This window comes from Micropterus salmoides, unplaced genomic scaffold, assembly GCF_014851395.1.
Source record: "Micropterus salmoides isolate LMB-PRFRI ecotype aquatic unplaced genomic scaffold, ASM1485139v1 Ms_hic_scaffold_5, whole genome shotgun sequence".
NCBI lineage: Eukaryota > Metazoa > Chordata > Actinopteri > Centrarchiformes > Centrarchidae > Micropterus > Micropterus salmoides.
Window position 1 is genome coordinate 22919056 of NW_024044237.1, and position 20038 is coordinate 22939093.

Genomic DNA, 20038 nt, shown 5'->3' on the forward strand with positions numbered 1-20038 from the left:
TATAATGTAACCATGACATTGCAGCCATTTCCCCCAAAGAATGTTTTATTTCATAAATGCCATTTTTTGTCATCAAGTCTCTGTCTGTCAATCAAGACAAACCTAGCAGAGACAGTATATGATTGGCTGTCTGTTCATTCAGACCAAAGCATTTAGTAACTGTTCAGTAAATTTATTTATGCATGTGATTATTCATTTCATGAGGTCTCATTTATTTATTCAATATTGAGAACCACGGGCTTCCACAATTTCAATAACTAAAGTTAAAGATAAATCATTATGTAGAGGTGGAAGTATCCAAATGATTTACTTAAGTAAAAGTAGCAATACCAAACTATAAAAACAAGTACAAATAAACAGTCCTGCATTCAAAATCTTACTTCAGTAAAAGTACAGAAGTATTAGCAACAAAATGTACTTAAAGTATCAAAAATGAAATTAGATTTTTATACAGAATTTCCCTTGTCAGCATTATATTATTACATTTTTGGATCAGTATTGATACATTAACATGTAAGCAGTAGGGTCATTTAATGTTGTACTTAAGCAATGTGAAGCTTTTTTAATTACTTAATATTATTAGTAGTAGTTTAATCTATAATACTGCACCATATTAAATTGATCATAAATGTTAATCTGAAACGTAACTAGTAGGCCTAAATATAGCTCTCAGATACATGTATTGGAGTAAAATGTACAATATTTCCCTCTGAAATATAGTAGAGCGGAAATATAAAGTTGCATAATATGAAAATACACAAGGAAAGTGCAAGTATGTCAAAATTTTACTTAAGTTCAATACTTGAGTAAAGTACTTTCCACCAGTGATCACATGTCTTTATGTATTTGTATATCAAACATCTTGTACAGTACATCATCATGCTCATGCTCATGATGCCCATTACTTTACAAAGCCGGTATGGTTTTTGATATTTTTTTACTTTAGAGATATTTCACATTATGAATATATAAACTAGCTATTTGTGTTCAACTTTGAGTGATGGTTGTGTCTGCTCACATTCATTTTTTGTACAAACTTCGAAGATGGCTGTAAGTTTAAAATTACAGAAAACAAGTCATTAACATAACATCACAGTCCTTCATTTTTTTGTTCACTTGGATATATAAAATATTCTCATAGCTAGTAAAAATGCATCTAGGTGAACTGTAGACAGCTATTAACATGTATTTATACACTCAAGAGGCTCACAATGTTCACATTTAATACTGGTCTATTTACTGGCATAGGCCCACTAAGAGAAGTGGCTGAAAAGGGCACAAGAAAATGCCCTTCATCCACCTCAACCACAAAGGGAGCAACAACATATATAATGCTCTAAGATCTACAAGAGGAGTGACAAGAGTTGAAGAACAGGTTTGTCAGAGTGTTCCCTTCGAGAAAGATTGTTCCAGTTGGTACATGCTGTGGTTGCTGAAGTCATTTCACTGAGAAATGGAGTGAGCGGGGAGGGGAAAGGAAGAGCTGCTGTTTCTTCTGTGTGTTGTCAGATCACACTCAGAGGCCTGTTTGACGGGAAAACATCTAACATCTACTGGATTATACAGAAAGCAAGGTGGCTTTTCAAAGCCACAGGAATGCGGTGTAGTTGAAGCTGTGTTTGCTGGTGAAGTCGCTCGCTCTTTTCAATACCAGTACAAGTCCTTCTTGTCCAGACGCCGTCCTGACAGAGAGGAGGCAAAAGATTAATGATTTCTAAGCAGCACTAATGGATGTACATCTTTCTCTTTTAACCCAACCAGTCAAGGCAGTTGGCCAACCACCCAGACATTGGTTCTGCTCAGGATTTCTGCCTGTTAAAAGGTAGCACTGTTGTCACGTGCTTGTTGATGGCGGGACTTGTTGGGTCTCTGTAAATAATATTACATAGAGTATGGTCTAGACCTGCTCTACATGAAAAGTGCAATTAGATAGTCACTAAAGTTTATTTATGACACCTTTCACAGACAAAGAGGGATCACAAAGTGCTTCACAGTAAAGAAGTGGTACTTTATGAATAGCACATAATTATGTTATTTTGAGTTAAGTTTTTAGATCACATGGACTTGTTGTTAATGCTTTCCAGTTACAACTCAGTTGGTACTTGTTGGGTATCTGATGCCACCATGGTCTCATTCCCAGGTCATCAAGTGCCCCTTGGCATCTCATACAGACCCACAAGGTACTCTTTAATGTCTGTATGAGACACAGCGGGCTGCCAGAAAGCCTTTAGGAAGTCAGGAGACATAATACATAATAAGTGCCAGAAAGTCCATATAGTGAGGTGGTCATAGTGGATGGTTGGGCCAGACAAACACAGAGCTTTACCCAGAAGATTGAGCTTTGTGTCCCGTGTGAAACCAAAAGTCAAGAGTTACGTACTTATTTGAACACAAACCATGATCTTTTCCTAAACCTAACCAAGTAGCTTTGCTGCCTATGCCTAACCAAACTGGACAGTTTGACGATAACCACATGTTTAACAAAAAACACATACTGTACATATATAATGGGGACGTAATGTTGTTATAGGTTTAGCAACTGATTAAGCATTCTAGCAGTTTTCCAGGAATTTACTTTCACCCTTTAAGTTGGGGGATTATTTTATAAGTCAACACATAGCGGATATAAAAGGGTACTCCATCAAATGAGTGTTGCTTTTCCACTAAGTATGGGAATACTTACATAAAACAATGGTCAAAATTGATGCAGCAGATGTCGAGATATTTTTACTTTTAAGTCCCTAGTATGTGACCGAAAACCTACTAACCTACATTTCCCATAATGCAACTCAATACATGTTTTTGTTTGACCCTGCATGCCTGGTAAATGCCTATGGCTTTGAGACTCCACACCCTCCTGTTTCTTACTCAGGCTTTTTATAAACAATTTGAACTCTCAAGTTCAAATTGAAATAACCACAATGACATCACCAGGAGTTATTTTGGAAAAGCTACTACATGGCCACAACAGACACAAAGTGTTTTAGCAAGTCGTGTAGTCCTTCCCATGGCTAATAACTTAACTCCCCTTAAACCAGGAAAATAATATTGAAGAGGTAGTCAGTATGCAGATACACAAATGTCTAGAAGCTCATCTTTAGATACTGATTTTAATTTTATTGTTTGGAAGACATTTTTTTATATTGCAGTTGAAGGCCTACCAGATTCATAACCTACAGCAGGGTCCACGGACTCTCTAAATCCTTGTGGCATCGTCCAGCTGGGAAGCAGTTCTGGCTTGGAGGTGGAGGCCATACTGGGTACCATCTCACCACGGTCATTATGCAATAGGTTGAGCAGGGATGTGGCATACTGCTGTCCAGTAAGACTCAACCCTTCTGGGGACAGGGAGTAAGTGATGGGTTGCAATCCCGGGCCCTCTCCTGCCCTGGAAGTGAATGAGTGCCATGAGCCGGGAGCGTCGTCTGGAGGACTGAAGGGCAGGAGACGTCCTGCTACAGGAGGGACCTGTGACTCTGAGAAAGAGTCAACAGCACTCCCCTTGCAGGGACTAGTTTCCTCTGCAGAGGACAAAGAAAGAAGCCATGTAACGAGGATGAAAGCGATTTATTGTACCGTCAGGTAGATCATACACTGTGGATTTTGTGTGCTTACCCAGTTTAACAGTTTTACGGGTTTTCTTTGTCTTCACTGCTGGGGCCTTGGTCTTGCAGACTGTGCTGAGTGCACGGTTGAAGTGAGCATCCACCATGCTGTTGGTGTCCCCATGGAAGTAAGTCAGGATGACACACCGAGAATGCTCCTCCACCTTCACAGCCATCGGACTGTCTGTTCTGTCCTCCATGGGTCAGCTGTGACTGACAACAGAGAAGAAACATGGTCATCAGAAAATGCTCCATATAGACATCATGTAATTAATCATGATTTACAATCTTGTATTTCACCTCAAGATTCATGCAACACCAGATTTGATATTTTTGCTGTTTTTAAACACAATATAACAGTTTAATCCGTAATCCGTATCACTCCACATTTTATTCACTTGCATACAGTGATGAAAAGGTTTTTATTTCTCTAAAACCCCTCAAAACATATTTCTCTTGCATGCCATTGATCATTATAACCCTTATTATTATTGCTGTTTTTAATTTCACTTTTCACATACTTTACATTATTTTACCTGAAGGATTTTGTTAGCAACCCTGTTCGTTTTAACTCATTACCGTTGCAAAGGCAAATTAAAACTAAATCTTCTTCAGTAGAGTAGATTCCTATTTATCAGAAGATATTTAAACTTATCTTGCCCCAGATGACTCACGTCATGGAATGCTGGCATGTTTTTGAAGCTACTTATTAGTAGTTTCCCATAAAATATACACACATTTTTTCCGCAAACCGAAACAGTAAGAGTGTAAAGCACACATTTCATTTTGGTCAGTTTTATGGCTCAGAAACTGTGTCTAGTATCAACATGTTTTGTGGGTTTACACTGCAAGATGTTTAAATCCGAGGCCAACAATGTGTCCTATTTTCCAAAACGTAATGTCAGACACTGAAGATGAAAACTGTATGAAGAAATAAAGTTAAAATTATCAGATTAATCTCTCTAAAGTAAAAATGAACGCTTACCCTGTTGTAAATAAAGAACCAAACCATTGTGTCAGTTATATTTGAAGTAATTTGCTTCTCTTACCTGACCTGTTGATTGACCAGAAATTAGGGAGGACGTCCTTGCATTGACTGCTTGATCAAAGCTGATGTGTTCGCCTACATGAGCAGTATCCAAAAATATTGGAAAAAATGTCACTTGGCTTGAGTTTAAACATCAGAGTTGTTAGTTTTGAGGAAGCAGCTTCAGGTTTCTTTTCTTTCTTCCTCCTCTCTAGAGACAAAACATGCTCACTGAGCTTCCAAAGTTACTTGATGTCTTAGACTGTAAGGGTGTGTGCTGCTTCATGAATGTAGACAGCTATGAACACAATGTCATCCAGCCAGTTCCTCCAGAATCTCAACGGCACTTTATTAAAACATTCCTCAGTCACACTGTCAAGCCTTACAGCAGCAGTTTTAAGGTGATTGTCCAGCCAGTGAGGCTACAATTCATAATGGATTTTTAAAAATGAAACATTGTGTTTATTTCAAAATAATGTTAAACCTTATTAACATGTTCAATGGACCTCAGTATCTGAAGAACCCAAGGCCTTTACGGGTTCTGTGGGTGACTTGTAGTATTTGTTCCTATTGCAATACTTTAATGTTAGACTGTATTTATTTCTATTGGTGCATCATCTGGCTTTCATGCTTAATGTGATAATTACAGACAGGCAAGTCCCAAGTCAAGTCCCAAGTCCTAAACTTTGAGTTTCGAGTCCTTAACAAGTCATAATGTGCTCTTCACCAAATTAAACAAAGGTAATAAAATGTTACATTTGCACAAATAACGAATACTTTCTAAAATGTCTAATTATTTGTTAAAACAAGTTTGTTAAAACAAGTGCAACTGAACTTAATCATAAAAGACATTGTATTGATACTTTCATAGCATGTATCACTATAGAGGGGTGGGGGGGTTGCCTTTATTGGATAGAGACAGTAAGAGGGAGAAAGGAAAAAGGGAAGAGAGGGAGAAATAAATGCAACGAAGGCTGAAGGCTAGAATCTAACTAGCATATAACACACACACAGCAGAATGAATTTTGCATGTTTCTTTCCTGTCTTGTTGTATTTAGTGGTTTCATGAAATGCAGGGGAAATTATTGATTTGTGGAGCACTTTTTAAATAATAGACTTTTTAATCTTAAGGCTTGAGGAAGATATCAAATAAAAAAAAGTCAAAGGGCTCAAGTGAAGCCTCGAGTCATTGGTGTTATAGTCCAAAAGTTGCAAGTCATCAGATTTATGACTCAAGTCCAAGTCATGAGAATCGAGTCCACTCCTCTGCTATGTATTATGGGTTCTCAGTCAGTGCAATGTGATCAAAGTCTTACTTTAGTTTACAGTCATCGACAGCTTTTGATGGGTTGAAATCTTCACACAGAAGCAATCTTCACTTTAACACTTACACTTTAGGATCTGAGCAAACCTAAGATTACATATGGAAATATAAAATCACCTTCTATTTTTTGCCAAAAGTGTTTGTGATTGAACAATGGACCTTGACAGGGAAAGCCATACAGAATAGTGCATACTAAGGCCCGCTCATGCCCCCTGGTGGTGGTTTGGTGCTGATCCTGTAGAGGAGTCCGAGATCTTCCTGAGGGTGGAGGTGTTGTCAGAAGCGACAGACTCAGAGTTAACAAGATTGTTCTTTTTTTGGTGACCACCCACTGTCACGGAGCGGCTCCAATCTGGACACAGCGGAAAAGAAAGAGAAATCAATGGATTGTCCACCCTGATATCCTTCCCCTTAACTATCTTACATCCACACATCCAAAAGCATTTCTTTGCTTTACAATAGCTACCTGAGTAATTGCTGAGTCTGAAACGTCCGCAGCACAAGTGGATTCTCCACTGTTTCCTCACATTTTCCTTCATTAAGCAGTGAAACAGAAAAACAAAGAACCCTAGGACAAAAGAGCAGAGATAGTAGACACACTCCTGTCACCTAAAATGTTGTAATACAACAATATGGTATAGACATAGCAGTTTTTGTCTTTGTTACATGCTAAATGTTTCTTTGTGAGGTAATGAAATCATTTTAAAACCAAGATAAACTGTTAAAATGAATGGTGGTAAATGTCCAAATAAGACAATTGTGAACAATTTGGAAGAAAAATGCAATATTAGCACACATGCTGGGTCTGGACATGTTGCTAAAATCACATAAACACTAACAGAATTACATATATATTGAAAATGACTCACTGTTCTGTAACTAAGTGAACACCAGCTCCAGCTCATATTTACCCTGCAAAGTGTTGAAGATGGAGAACAGGTACATGAGGACCACTTTGCCCGGCCCAAATGAAAAAAAGCCCATTCCCCACGTCAGGCCTAACAGGACAGTGAGACTGGCCACTGCCCTCAAGTCATGCAGAGAGCTGCGGTTGTTTGTTGATGACTTATTGGCCTTCATCTGTCTTATCTGGATCAGAACCATGATGAACACAGAGATGTTGCACAACATGACCAGTAGAACAAACGCCACCACCGTCATGTAGAAAAAGACATCATTCTGCAGCCAGCAGCTGGAGGGAGGGAGACGGTTGGTCATTGTGTAATTTACATTTATTTCCTCAATTTCTGCAATAAATTCATAATTTTATCAATTTGATCACGGCCTCACACTGTATGACCTAATCTCACAATTCTTATCACACAAAATAGAGAGAGAAGATTCGTTGTGGTTTCAACTACAGCTTGTACGTACAATTGGTCAGTGGACTGAAGCCCCCCTGAAGCCTCTTCAGTCGCCGCGCTACCGTAGGCATCTTTATCTATGACCAGCACCATACTGACTATGACCAGAGGAATACCTGTGAGAACACAAAAAATACTACTTTATTCTGCTCACTCACAAAGTGTGACAAGAAAAAAAAATACAGCTTCCCAAAAATATTCTTATTCTTATAAATAGTCTTGAAGTGAACTTTCTAAGCTTTAAGTAAAATTAAAAGAATGATTGTGTTTACTTTAAATAGCTGATTTCCCCATACTCCAAAGGTCCATGCGCATCCCATGGATCATGGCTAACTTTGCTGTAATGCTTTATTTTATGGATCATTAATTCTCCAGTAAGTCTCCTAGAAAGTACTAATTATAGATAAACTAGAGACATTTGTTCTATATGTACTACTTAATGACATTCAAATCAATTGCTAGCTTAATGTAAGAGTCTTGCGGTCGGAGCACAGTAGGTCAACTTAACATGCATAAATGTCAAATTTGTCTATAGGCAAGGATACAGTTCAACATACATGGTTAATAAAGTCTGTATTGATAGATGAGCTATGACTAAATATATGTATATATATACATCTATACATTTCAAGGAAATTCCTATTTTCCCTGTAAGTAGTACATTGTTCTCTCCAGGATGAAATTAGCTCGTCCCCCCGCTGCACGACCACAACCAATCCAAATCCATTCCTGAACCCAATCAGTCAATCAAAGCATACACTTTATTACAGTGAGGACCGCCAAAAGTTCTGTCTTACCCCATCCCACAGCACTGAACTTGAGGATGTAGGAAGGAATGTAGATGTTGAAGACCTTGACCAGAGCGAGGTACATATGCACAGCCTCCAGGCCCATCCATGTGAAAGAAGCCAGCAGGAAGTAGTGCAGCATTGCAGCAGTGGTAATGCACAGACCGTAGTTGGAGAAGGATGAGAGCCAGGAGTCTAGAAGAAATAGCATGCTCAACCCCAGCAAGGCAGCTGACAGGTTGATGAGTATCTTAGATGGATAGTCTCTACGCAGCTTCCTAAAATGCACGAGAGTGACAGGAACAGAAAGATAAATGAAAAGTCTGAAATGTTGTTAGCGGCCTCTGGATTTCCTGGTGATGTGCAAAAAGGCAGAATTTGCTTTTCTTAGACATAATCACCATTATGCACAGTATTTGACTGATAATTAAGAAATCCTAAAATGCAAACAAAACAGCAATTCTTACTCACTGTCTACTTAGTAGTATAGCCTTTTTTGTGTTGAGTGTCATATTTATTTAGAGGTTTCAACCGTATGATAATGTGGGTTCAACAAAAGTGGAGCATTTAACAATGTATTGCCTGTTTTGCCATTAGGAACCAGCAAAATATGTTATTCTAAAATCTTGCCACACTACTTGGTTATTGTGGGGGTGGCTGGGAGTCAAAAAAAGACTGGCATGTGTTCAGGGGAAAGTGAACAAGCTCATGAATTGGACCAGAAGTTGGCCAACTATTAAAGGTTTGACTTTTCTTTAAAATCCATTGTAGGTCAGTGTCCCACTTTGTCAGACCACTTTTGCTAAACCCATCCTGAAAAACTGGTAAGCAGACCTTGAGTTTGGATTGTTTTGGCTAACTGGGATTGGTGACGGCGCAATGGATAAGACTATGAGACATGTCACACCACAGTGTTCAATCCCCCACTGTGACCCATCCACCAATGTGTCCCTGAGCAAGACACTTAACTCCTAGTTGCTCCAGAGGCGTTCAACCTCATATATATATATTGTATGTATAGCAATTTTAAGTCGCTTTGGATAAAAGTGTCAGCTAAAGAATAAATGTAACTACAATTTCAAAGGTCATTTTAAATTTAATAACACAACCTTCTATGAAACAACACTGCAGCTAATGTGCAATCTCTGCTTATGCAATTTCTTCCTCCAGCCGCCTCTAGCGCCTAGGACCAAATATGCTGCAATAACCAGCTAGATTCTAGTTGGTTATTGCAGCAAATATGGTCTTTACAATATAAACCTGGTAAATTCTGTTAAATATGTTAGTGCTATTCCAAGTGACTCACTCAAAAGCAAGGTATGTGAGCAGAGTGATGCCCAGAAAGATGGAGGATATACCACAACCAAGATATGAGATCACTGTCAGGATCTGACTGTCAGCTTCACTGATTGGGGCTCGGGATACATCCTGAAACAGAATATATAACATAAATAAATATATTATTTACTTATATTTAAAGCCAGTAAGCGTAGCATTTAACATTTCCAAATGGTAGTGTGGCTTCAGCATCAGTGTTGCATAAATATGCAAGCAGTCAGCAGCTGGCCATATTGCACACAGTATGTTGGTGCTTGTGTTTGTTCCCTGGTATAATTTATAAAAAGCAGAGCAATGACTCACCAGGAGCACGGCAAAATGTGTGAGGTGATCACAGAGACAGCTGGTCTGATAAGAAGAAATACTCTGGGTTTCACAACCGCTGCTGTTCCAACCACCCTGCCCACCTGACACACACACAAACACACACAACATTTGATTAAAGCTGCTTATCAACAGACACACAACTTCCTGCGTTTAGTGACATTTATTTATGTCACGGGTTCCTAAAAAGTACTATGAGGCTCAGTTATCATCTAAAACAAAATGTAAAATACTATAATTAATGACCAACTCACTGTTTTTCTGGAAATCCCAGAACATGCACTGCACCTTGTCTTCTGGCTGTAAAAGAAAACAAACAGCGAAGTGATGATGTGTTTTGAGTCAAATACAAAACCCCTATTCTTACTGATTGACGTAAAAGTATCATTTCTCACCTGTTTGGGTGTTTGATGGCCGAGAGTCACCGCCACTCGATCCTTTAGGTTGCTCACATGGCTGTGATTGATGTTGGCAGAAACTATATAGGAATTCAAGGTCCAGCTGCTCTGTGTTACACTGGTTATGTGTGGATCCTGTTGAAAATAAAATGTTTGTCACATTAACATGCAGGACTGAAAATCACAATAAGTAAGTAGATAGTAGCAAAGTTTACTTAAGGTCATTGATCAATAAAAATTTGCCATAGACTGAGAGACAGCAGATTTGCCATATTTAAGTTATTTATCTCTTAGTACTGGAAAATATAATTATTTCAGTATTACATTTATTTTGTTGTTGTTTCTTAAAGGAAAGGACATAGAGAAATAGGCCTATACACATATTTGTTTTCTGGCCAGGAGTCAGATGGCGTGATTGATACCACTCACATGTCTGTTTGATAAACAGCTGGTTAGCTCAACCCAGCACAAAGACTGGAAACAGGGGGAGACAGGCAACCTGGTTTGGTCCAAAATCCTCTAAAGCTCACAAATTAACACTGTATGTCTTGTTTGTTTGATCTTTACAAAAACAAGCATAAAAACAACAATTCTTCACTGGTTTCCTGACAACCTCAAGGTGATGACAAGACTCCAGGAAGTCCCTGCTCCCTACCACGAAATAGTCCAGTGCATAAGCCTCTGTGAAACCACATACTGTTCCTTTGACAGTTTTTTACAGATTAAACAAACCAGATATTACATGTTAGATTGCGAGGTGCCTATACGAGGTTTTTGTTATCTTTGGACTGAGCCAAGCTAGCTATTGCCCCATTTCTTGTCTTAATGCTAAGCTAAGCACGTGACTGTATCTTTCATTTAACAAACAAAACAAAAAAGAAAAGAACAAGATGACAAATAGTAACAAGGGAGGATTTAAATGAAAGTACCTGAAAAAGGTCTTGTGTTCCATAGAAATTAAACTGGACACGAGTTGTATTTCTTTCTCCAGGAGGGAAAAAGTTGTGGAGTGTAGAGGGCAAAGAGATAGTGGCATTTGTGTCAGAGAGTGGTTGACTCACAAAGCTCTGGTTGAGAAAAATCTGAGAGAAAAAAAAATCATTGAACACTGAATCACAGTGCTACAGGGTGAAACTGTCACAATGTCCGCCTCTCTGTCCTTCTCTTCAGCTACATCTCCACTTTTCAAGGCCCCTTCAGCACTATTCTTTACCTGTCCACCCAATGCCCTTAGACTTTTCCCGTTATTCCAGATCCCACCACTTCCATCTCATCTCATCATCTCTTTGGCCACCCTACATATACTGGTCCACTTCCTTTATTTCTTTGTCAGGTCATCCTAGTTGCTATGTTGCTCTCTTGCCTTGTGTTTTTGCTTTTGAGCTTCTGTCACCTGATCCTGGACCTGAACCTGCCTGCCTGTTTCCTGCCTTTAAGTTATTTTTACTGAAGTCATCCTGCTGCCTGCTAGTCTACATTTTGGTCCAATCCTTAGCTTTGTTGGTACCCAACTCCATGGAGTAATACTCATCACCTGTTAAGCTAAAAACTGTGTCTCAGGCTACCAGTTCTTGTTATTTACTTTCTCATTAAAGCTTAATGTGCCATGACTGCTTGAGGCCACAATGTCTTGTTTATTAACACAGTTTCCTGCTTTTCCTGGGAGCTTAAGGACATTAACACAAAATAAATTGTTCTTTAGCAGTCGGATGGAATCAGTTGTGGAGTTAAGAAATAAACTGAAACAGGGCATTTCTTTTGCTTGTGGATATCTCACTTTTGCAGTTCACAAAAACAATTCCTAAGTACACTTTTGCATATTATAGCATTTAAAGTGTCTCACCTCTGGGTTCAGGTTTGAAGAAATGGAGGTCACACTAAAGGTGAGGCCACTGAATTCATCTGGATCTACGTTGATCATGGACAGAGCCAGCAAGGGTGCTGTTAGACTGGCAGACTCACCTTGGAAGTCCATTTTGTCCCCAATTCTGTCTGTCAGATTAAGGACACTTTTTCCAAAGACAAAAGACAGCAAGATTAACGAGAAAGTTATATTTCTCTGAGATTAACCAGACACCCACTTCCCTCTCTACTTACACGTTAGCCACTGGAGTCACATCAGTTTTGGAAAGCAGGATATTGGCAACAATGTTGACAATGTTGGCACCAACAGCAGGTTTGAGGGGGCTGACATCAACCACTTCACTGAGCTTCTTCACCACTGTATCCAGCTCGGAGACAGAGAGCTCCGCACTGTTACCTAACTGAACATCTACAAGGTCCTGAATCATGTCCACAACCTCAGCAGCATTATCTAGAAATCAATAATAATAAAAAATTCATTAATGCCTTTTGTTGTGTTTTGCCATGTTTTTGCGTTGTGGTTTAATTTAGATGGAAGGATAAAGAATAAACAAGACAAGAAAGGTTTATTTCAAGAGATTTGGCAAAGGCTTTTTCTGAATTTGCAATTATTTCTTCTTTAAAAACAAACAAAAAATGATATAAGCATTGGAAATTAATCAGACTCAGACTTAATCAGACTATGTGTGTGACTGATCTGCATACCAGTAGTGACGGTGATGTTGTCAAGATCTGATATGGTCACAAGCGGAGTGCAATCTGTCATGTCGGGATCAGCCCAGCTGGTTGTGTCAGTTGCAATGTCTAACTTACTGAAGAAAAAACAGAAATGACGAGGCAGAAGACAATAAATATTCTTTCTGGTCTGTTTCTGATTGGTTGGGTTCTAGCCATACTTGACAATAGACATTGTATATCTTGCTTGGTCCTCAGCTAATACGGTCATTGTCAGTATCAGTCACAGGGTGGTAAAAAAATAAAACCTGCCCACCTGCCACCTGTCTACTGCTGATGATAACTGGCTTTAGTCTTAATAAGCACCAATGCAGTGTTTCATTAAGAGACCATAAAACTGATTACCCATATTACTCTGTCATTGCCCCATCAGTGATATTTATATAAAAATTGGCTGAGGTGATGTAAGAAAGATTGAAGCCCTTCATTGCATTAATAATTCACTTATAGGAAATTGATTTTTGCCTGAGCTGCAGCTGGCAGGGATCTATCAGCATTACATTTGTGTGGCCAGAGAGTGCGTGCAGAGTGGGAGGACTGGTTGGAACAGGACATTGTAATTGAGAGAATTTTCTTGTCCTGCTGATCTGTCTCTATGGAAACAGGTTGTTGCGACAAAGATAAACATGTACCAGTAAATAGAGCAATATACAAGAAAATCCCCACTTTCTTTATTTTATTCACCTCGATGAATGTTGGCTCAGATGACTCATTTACAAGTAAATCCCCACTTCCTCCCCATATTTTTTAAACGAGGCGAATGTTGGGTCAGATGACTCAGGACCCAGAATATTATAATTTGTCTCAATTGTAAACCAATGCATTCTTTATTATGAAAGACTCTATGCAATATTCAGCTGTCAGTCAGTATAACTTCAAATCATTTTGTTCAGCATGATGATATTATTTAAGAATTACTCAGTGTTTTGACATATTATTGCCATGTGTTTATGTCATAATCTTGAAATCAGACAATTGAATCATCATCTCGTGTTTCTGGTCAAATAAAAAACCCTCTGGGTTAAAAGAAGTTAATGTCTTACCAAAGCCTGTATGCTCTCTCTGATATTGGCTTTTTGCATCCCATGTCTTGGTTGACCTGTGGAAACGCTTCAGGCCAAATATATTGTCCATAGATTGTGAAGGTAGTTTCTTCTAAACAGTTTTCTGGCACTGAAAAAAATATGTACATGTTGCAGGGTCTTATTCCACAACACATCTTTCTCTTTTTATTTGTATCAGGAAGTCCAGCGTACCTATGTGCTTGATCGCCACATCCATTGTTTTAATAGTAATGGAGTTATTTTCATACTTTGATGTCAAGGCAGCTTCAATAAAAGAAGCAATTTCTGCCACACTGTTCATACTGTATTCCTGAACATGGAAGGTACAGTAATATCTGCTGATGAAACACACAATTAGTGGTAACAGCAACATTGGTTTGAACCACAGTGCTTCAATACATTAAATTCTGAATTAAATACAAGTCAAGTTAAGTTGAGTTCCAGTACAAAACAGTGCAGGCAGTGCATGTAGCTGTCAGCATCATTATTTGTTTTATCTATCACCTACTGTTTTTGTTGGCCATTGAAAATCTAAAAGAAAGGAAATCAGAGATATGTTGCATTGTAAATATCAATTGCTGTAGTGGCATGAGACATTATTCCTAGGATTAAACTTCAATTACCACAAATAAAAATATGTAATAATAATAAAAATGTCTATTTGTCTTCTCTTTTCATCTAACTTGTCCAGTTATTAACATACAGTGCATACTCACCATCTGTCCATTGTACGGCTCCATGTTTCTGTGAAATATTACAAATGAATAAGGCAACCAGAGTTTTCATAAGACAATTCTTTTTAAATGCTAGGTATGCAATAATAAATAAATTCAAGGCCCACCTGCCAAAGTTCTCCTTTATGATGAAATTCAGAACAACCATGGTGTCATTCACCTCCAGCTGTTCTTTCACCTTTTCCCAGAAGAGGATAACTCAGAGCACACATATTTTTTTTAGGAAAGACATCTTTCAAGTGCAGTTGTGTGAGTCTCTTACCCATTTCTCTATAATTTCATTCGGTTTTGTAGGGCTGCCAGTCACACTCAAGGTAATATTAACTCTGAAGAATGTATCTGGTCTAACTGCAGGAATGAAAAGACAGACAACACAGCAGCTTTTCGTCACATCTATATTTTGTCACTTTTCTGAATAAAGTTCTGCAGAATTTTATAGAAACGGCTATGTAGGTGTATTCTCTTCACCACCAACTGTAGTAGGACAGACACACTCTTAAATGAACAGAAATGCAAATGAGTCATTAATGTGCCTGTGGTAAGTGATCTTGTTCAGTGGTGTGTTGATCACTTTCTGTGAATGAACGTTTCTAAAACCAAAGATGTGGTAGTTGACTTCAGAAAGAAATTAATTCCGCCTTTTCAGACTTTTGTTAAAGAACAGTGGAGAATTTGGAGAGGTGTAATTACCTTTGTGCAATGACGAGAAATTGATCTTGAAATTGAAATTGATGTGAACACTGAGGCAATATGCAATAAAGATTAAACTAAATATTGTTATTATTATTATTACTTATTTACATATCCATTATAGAACCCGATCTGACAGAAAGGACCTATAGTAAAATCATTCCAAATCCATCATAGCAAATCCAGACTGGTTAGAGTTTTCATTTATCTCTAAATTGTATACAATACACTGCCTATTGGTTTACCACAAAGCTTAGAACTTTATCATCTCCGTGTTCTTATTGTTGCTGTTGCTTTGCTTTTAACACGTGGACCATTACCAGCACTTTTAATATCTTCAGTTTTCTTATTGACTTTTTATTGTCTATTGCTAGTGTTACAGTGGGGGAAAAAAGTATTTGACCCCTTGCTGATTTTGCAGGTTTGCCCACTTACAAAGAATGCAACAATCTACAATTTTAATCATATGTACATTCTAACAGTGAAAGACAGAATCCCAAAGAAAATTCCAGAAAATCACATCATATGAATTTATAAAAATTGATAACCATCTGATGAGGAAAAACAAGTATATGACCCCCTACCAAACAGCAAGTATTCTGGCTCCTACAAGACAGTTAGTCTTTCTTTAAGACACAGCTGCAATCCCAACCAATTATCTACATCAAATACACCTGCCTCACCTCGTTACCTGTATAAAAGACACCTGTCAACACCCAAACAACCAGCATCCAACATCACCACCATGGGTAAGACCAAAGAGCTGTCTACGGACATCAGGGACAAGATTGTTGATCTGCACAAGGCTGGGATGGGCTACAAGAGAATCGGAAAGCAACTTGGAGAGAAAAGATCAACTGTCGGTGCAGTTATCAGGAAATGGAAGAAGCACCACACCACCGCCAACCTCCCTCAGTCTGGGCCTCCACACAAGATCTCGCCTCGTGGGGTGTCCCTGATCATGCGAACGGTGAGGAATCATCCCAAAACCACAAGGGGGGAACTGATGAATCAACTGAAGGCAGATGGGACCACAGTTACAAAAGAAACGGTTGGTAACACACTACGCCGTCATGGATTGAAATCCTGCAGCGCACGCAAGGTCCCCCTGCTCAAGAAGAAACATGTACAGGCCCGCACGAAGTTCGCCATTCACCACCTGGACGACTCAGAAGAGGCCTGGAAGAAGGTGATGTGGTCAGATGAGACCAAAATAGAACTTTTTGGCCTCAACTCATCTCGTCGTGTTTGGAGGGCAAAGAACACCGAGTACAACCCAAAGAACACCATCCCCACCGTCAAGCATGGTGGTGGCAACATCATGCTTTGGGGGTGCTTTTCAGCCAAGGGGACGGGACAACTCCATCGTATTGAGGGGAGGATGGACGGGGCCATGTATCGTGGAATTCGACGAGTCATCTGTGCTGTGCTGGCCAATAATGGCTTTTCTACAAAATATAAACATGCTGTTTGTCCAGGGGGTCAAATACTTGTTTTTCCTCATCAGATGGTTATCAATTTTAATAAATTCATATGATGTGATTTTCTGGAATTTTCTTTGGGATTCTGTCTTTCACTGTTAGACTGTACATATGATTAAAATTATAGATTGTTGCATTCTTTGTAAGTGGGCAAACCTGCAAAATCAGCAAGGGGTCAAATACTTATTTCCCCCACTGTAGATATTTCTCTTATAGGACGATTAGTACCTGAACTGATTATAAAGGAGAAACAAAAAAAAGAAGATGGGAAAACACGGTGATTCATCTGAGTTCTTTAGTGAACTGACCAGCTGTCTTGTTGACATCTAAAGGCTCTCCTGTCGTTGACACATTAGTGGGTTGAGCTGGCTGACTTTGAGTTGGATGTGTTTCTGTGAATTAAATGACATAATTTACAAGAAGATATAACAGCACAAAATGATTGTCTTACAGAATGAGCTGCACCTGATTAAAAACAATTAAATTACCGCTATCATTTTGAACCAGTTTGTCGAAGGCTACGTGACTCCATATTGCTGCAAAGCACCAGAACCGTTGTTTAATTTTTTCTTGCATGCTCACCTGATGTAGTTCCACCTGTGCTGAAAGTTGGTGGTGGTTCTGTCACTGCAGGGAATAACTCTGAAACAAACAAAATAAATTATGAATTACAAAAGCAGAATGGAGGAATATTCAAAGAAGTAATTAATCATAAACAGCATGATGTGTGAATGGAATGAAATTATGGAAATGTAAATTTTCTTAGAATGAATAGTCACACATTTCTAGTCATCTATTCAGTATTTTTAGCAACACAGAAGTGTGCTCTCTGGCTCTAGTGAATCTTTTTTCCCCTATTTTCATTAGTGTATCAATCCAGCATCATTTCAATTAATTTAGCCACTTCTGAACTTCAGTGAAAGTGTATGGTGAATTGAATGACTTTAATAGATATGTTAATGTTCATGCCTCAAGTGAACATTTCCAGAGCCTGCTTTGTGTCTATAAAATACAAGAACAGAACAAATATCATACAATTACGTAAATAGACTTCAGATAAAAAAGGTCAACTTAATGTGAACATACATCCTACAATGATTATGGTAATAAAAATCAGTGTGTGGGTAATCTTTAACTCCAGGTATCCACTAAAACGCAATAGTGAGTGAATTTTACATGTGAGAGGACTGAAGTGTACTGTATAGACCATACGTACCCACAGGTAGTATGCTGATGTTATTAACTGTCAAGTTGATGAAGTCGTTGGAAAAGGTCAAACTCAGCAACTCAGCGATGTTCGCCTGAACCACTTCTACATTAGCAGCAGGATTCACGTTCACATAGACTTCACAGCTGAAACTTTGGATTAATCAAAATGACACGGGTTAAATCTACATGTGAATTGCTTTGTACCTAGGTTTGGAGAATATCAGGCTTGTCCCATGAACCTTGTGCAATGCAGTTATAATTTATACTGTACTTATTATGATCTTTTTCATGTCATTATGTTTTTTGTAGGTTTTGAATTCATCTTACCACTTTTCACGACTGGAGTTTGATAATGCTCTTGACCCCTGAAAAAGCATAATTTTTTCATCTCTTTATTAAAAGGTCGTAAGACTTTCAACTAATTGTTTTTAATATAATTCACAGCCACCTTGCCACTGCACATACGTCATTAATTTCCTCGGAAAATAACTGTCTCAATCTAAAAAGAAAAAAATCTTTCATCTGTTCTCTAATCAGCTGGTCTTTGAGGATATTGCTGGTCTTTTCTGTGGAAAAGCAAACTGAGGACTAATAGTGGTGTACCTGAGGTTGTTGCACATGTAGAGTGGCAGGATCATTAAGCATGTGGCAGGTACGGCTGTATAGGAACACAGATAAGAGGAATGTTGTCCGGCTTGCTACCATGATTACAGTTCACATTGACTGCCAACACACACGTGCGCACACACACACACACACACACACACACACACACACACACACAGCTTGATGAGAAACAAGCTGACAGTGGTGGAAAGTAACTAAGTACATTTACTCAAGTACTTATTTGAGCTTCTTGTACTTTACTTGAGTATTCCCATTTACTCCTAAACAATTTCAAAGAAAATATTGTAGCCTACTTTTTACTCCACTACATTTACTTGACAGCTTTGGTTACTAGTAACTTCAAAGATTGAGATATTTTCAAAAATATTGTACATTTATAAAATATAATGTACTATTATAGATTATTAGGTAATCATCCTTTATTAAATAGTTAAATTTAGTTGTACATCAGTAATAATAATCCAGTAATCTAAAATACTAATGGGGCCATCTTTTTGCATTGAGTACTTTAACTTCAGATACTTTAAGTATGTTTTGCTATTAATACTTAAGTATGTTTATTAGTACATTCACTTACTGTGTGTTTTCTGAAGAAGGACTTTAAAGAAAGTATTTTAAATCTTTTACTTAAGTAAAGTATCTGAATACTTCCTCTACCACTGCCAGCTGAGAGGAGTGAAGTTGCATTACCTTGGGGATGACACAAAGATGTCATGGACAGATATGTTGCGAGGAAAAATGCTCTCCAACTGATAAGAGATGACAACAAAGGTAAACAAAGGTTATTTGATAGGCAAATCTGAGTGTTGTTCAGTGGTTGCCAAATCTATTAACATATTCATATATTTTTCATACCCAGCTTCTTGTAACTTCCTCCAGTGACAGCGAATTTTCGCGCTTCATAGATTGAACTATGAATGTCCACATTTTGATTTTGTAGAGTGACCATGCTAGAAAATGAAGCCAAGAAAACAAGTGCTTTAAAATTTGCAATATTTATGAACCAGTTACTGTTGGACCCAGGGATAAATGGTTTACCTTTTCTTTGACCAAAAACTGTACATCAGAAACTATTATCTACTAGATTGCCTTGTTATGTGAATAGATGAGGAAACCTTGAGAGGGATTCATTTTTTAAAAATCTGGACAGCTTAACAGCAAAATCTGTTATCTGTAAACTCATTCAACTCTCACCCACAGAAAATTGCCATGTTATGAGAATAAGTGAGGAAATCTTGGGAGTAATACTTTTTTAAATCTAGAAAGCTCAAACTGGGTGAAAATGAAAGGCAATAAATAGAAAAAGATCATATTTAATTTACCACAATGTAGGTTGTTGTCATACTTAGGAGGGCAGTCAAACTTCCACTGTCGCAGGTCCCAGCTCACTACGTCTCCATCTGCACAGCTCTGCCCCCTCAGCTCCTCGGCGCTCCATTCTCTGGCCCATACCCTGAACAGACCAAT

At 38.4% G+C, this 20038-nt stretch overlaps 2 protein-coding genes across 4 annotated transcripts; both read right to left on the reverse strand.

Annotated features, from left to right (window-relative positions):
* Positions 1 to 767: 767 nt before the first annotated feature.
* Positions 768 to 4889, reverse strand: vgll1 (vestigial like family member 1). Of its 2 annotated transcripts, none has more exons than XM_038700197.1 (4): positions 4655 to 4889; positions 3616 to 3812; positions 3162 to 3521; positions 768 to 1682 (listed from the first exon to the last, which is right to left on the reverse strand). In XM_038700197.1, the coding sequence occupies exons 2-4, from the start codon at positions 3803 to 3805 to the stop codon at positions 1645 to 1647; spliced, it is 588 nt and encodes a 195-aa protein (XP_038556125.1). In that variant the 5' UTR covers positions 3806 to 3812; positions 4655 to 4889; the 3' UTR covers positions 768 to 1644. The 2 variants fall into 2 exon arrangements, with proteins under 2 accessions (XP_038556125.1, XP_038556124.1); XM_038700196.1 differs by having other exon boundaries at positions 3616 to 3818.
* A 67-nt stretch (positions 4890 to 4956) lies between these two features.
* Positions 4957 to 14973, reverse strand: adgrg4a (adhesion G protein-coupled receptor G4a). Of its 2 annotated transcripts, none has more exons than XM_038700199.1 (19): positions 14827 to 14973; positions 14672 to 14742; positions 14547 to 14574; positions 14339 to 14361; positions 14023 to 14165; positions 13810 to 13939; positions 12737 to 12843; positions 12266 to 12482; positions 12012 to 12177; positions 11098 to 11250; positions 10166 to 10303; positions 10025 to 10070; positions 9750 to 9853; positions 9415 to 9536; positions 8118 to 8386; positions 7331 to 7436; positions 6868 to 7148; positions 6423 to 6524; positions 4957 to 6308 (listed from the first exon to the last, which is right to left on the reverse strand). In XM_038700199.1, the coding sequence occupies exons 2-19, from the start codon at positions 14710 to 14712 to the stop codon at positions 6160 to 6162; spliced, it is 2325 nt and encodes a 774-aa protein (XP_038556127.1). In that variant the 5' UTR covers positions 14713 to 14742; positions 14827 to 14973; the 3' UTR covers positions 4957 to 6159. The 2 variants fall into 2 exon arrangements, with proteins under 2 accessions (XP_038556127.1, XP_038556126.1); XM_038700198.1 differs by having other exon boundaries at positions 14023 to 14168.
* Positions 14974 to 20038: the final 5065 nt, after the last annotated feature.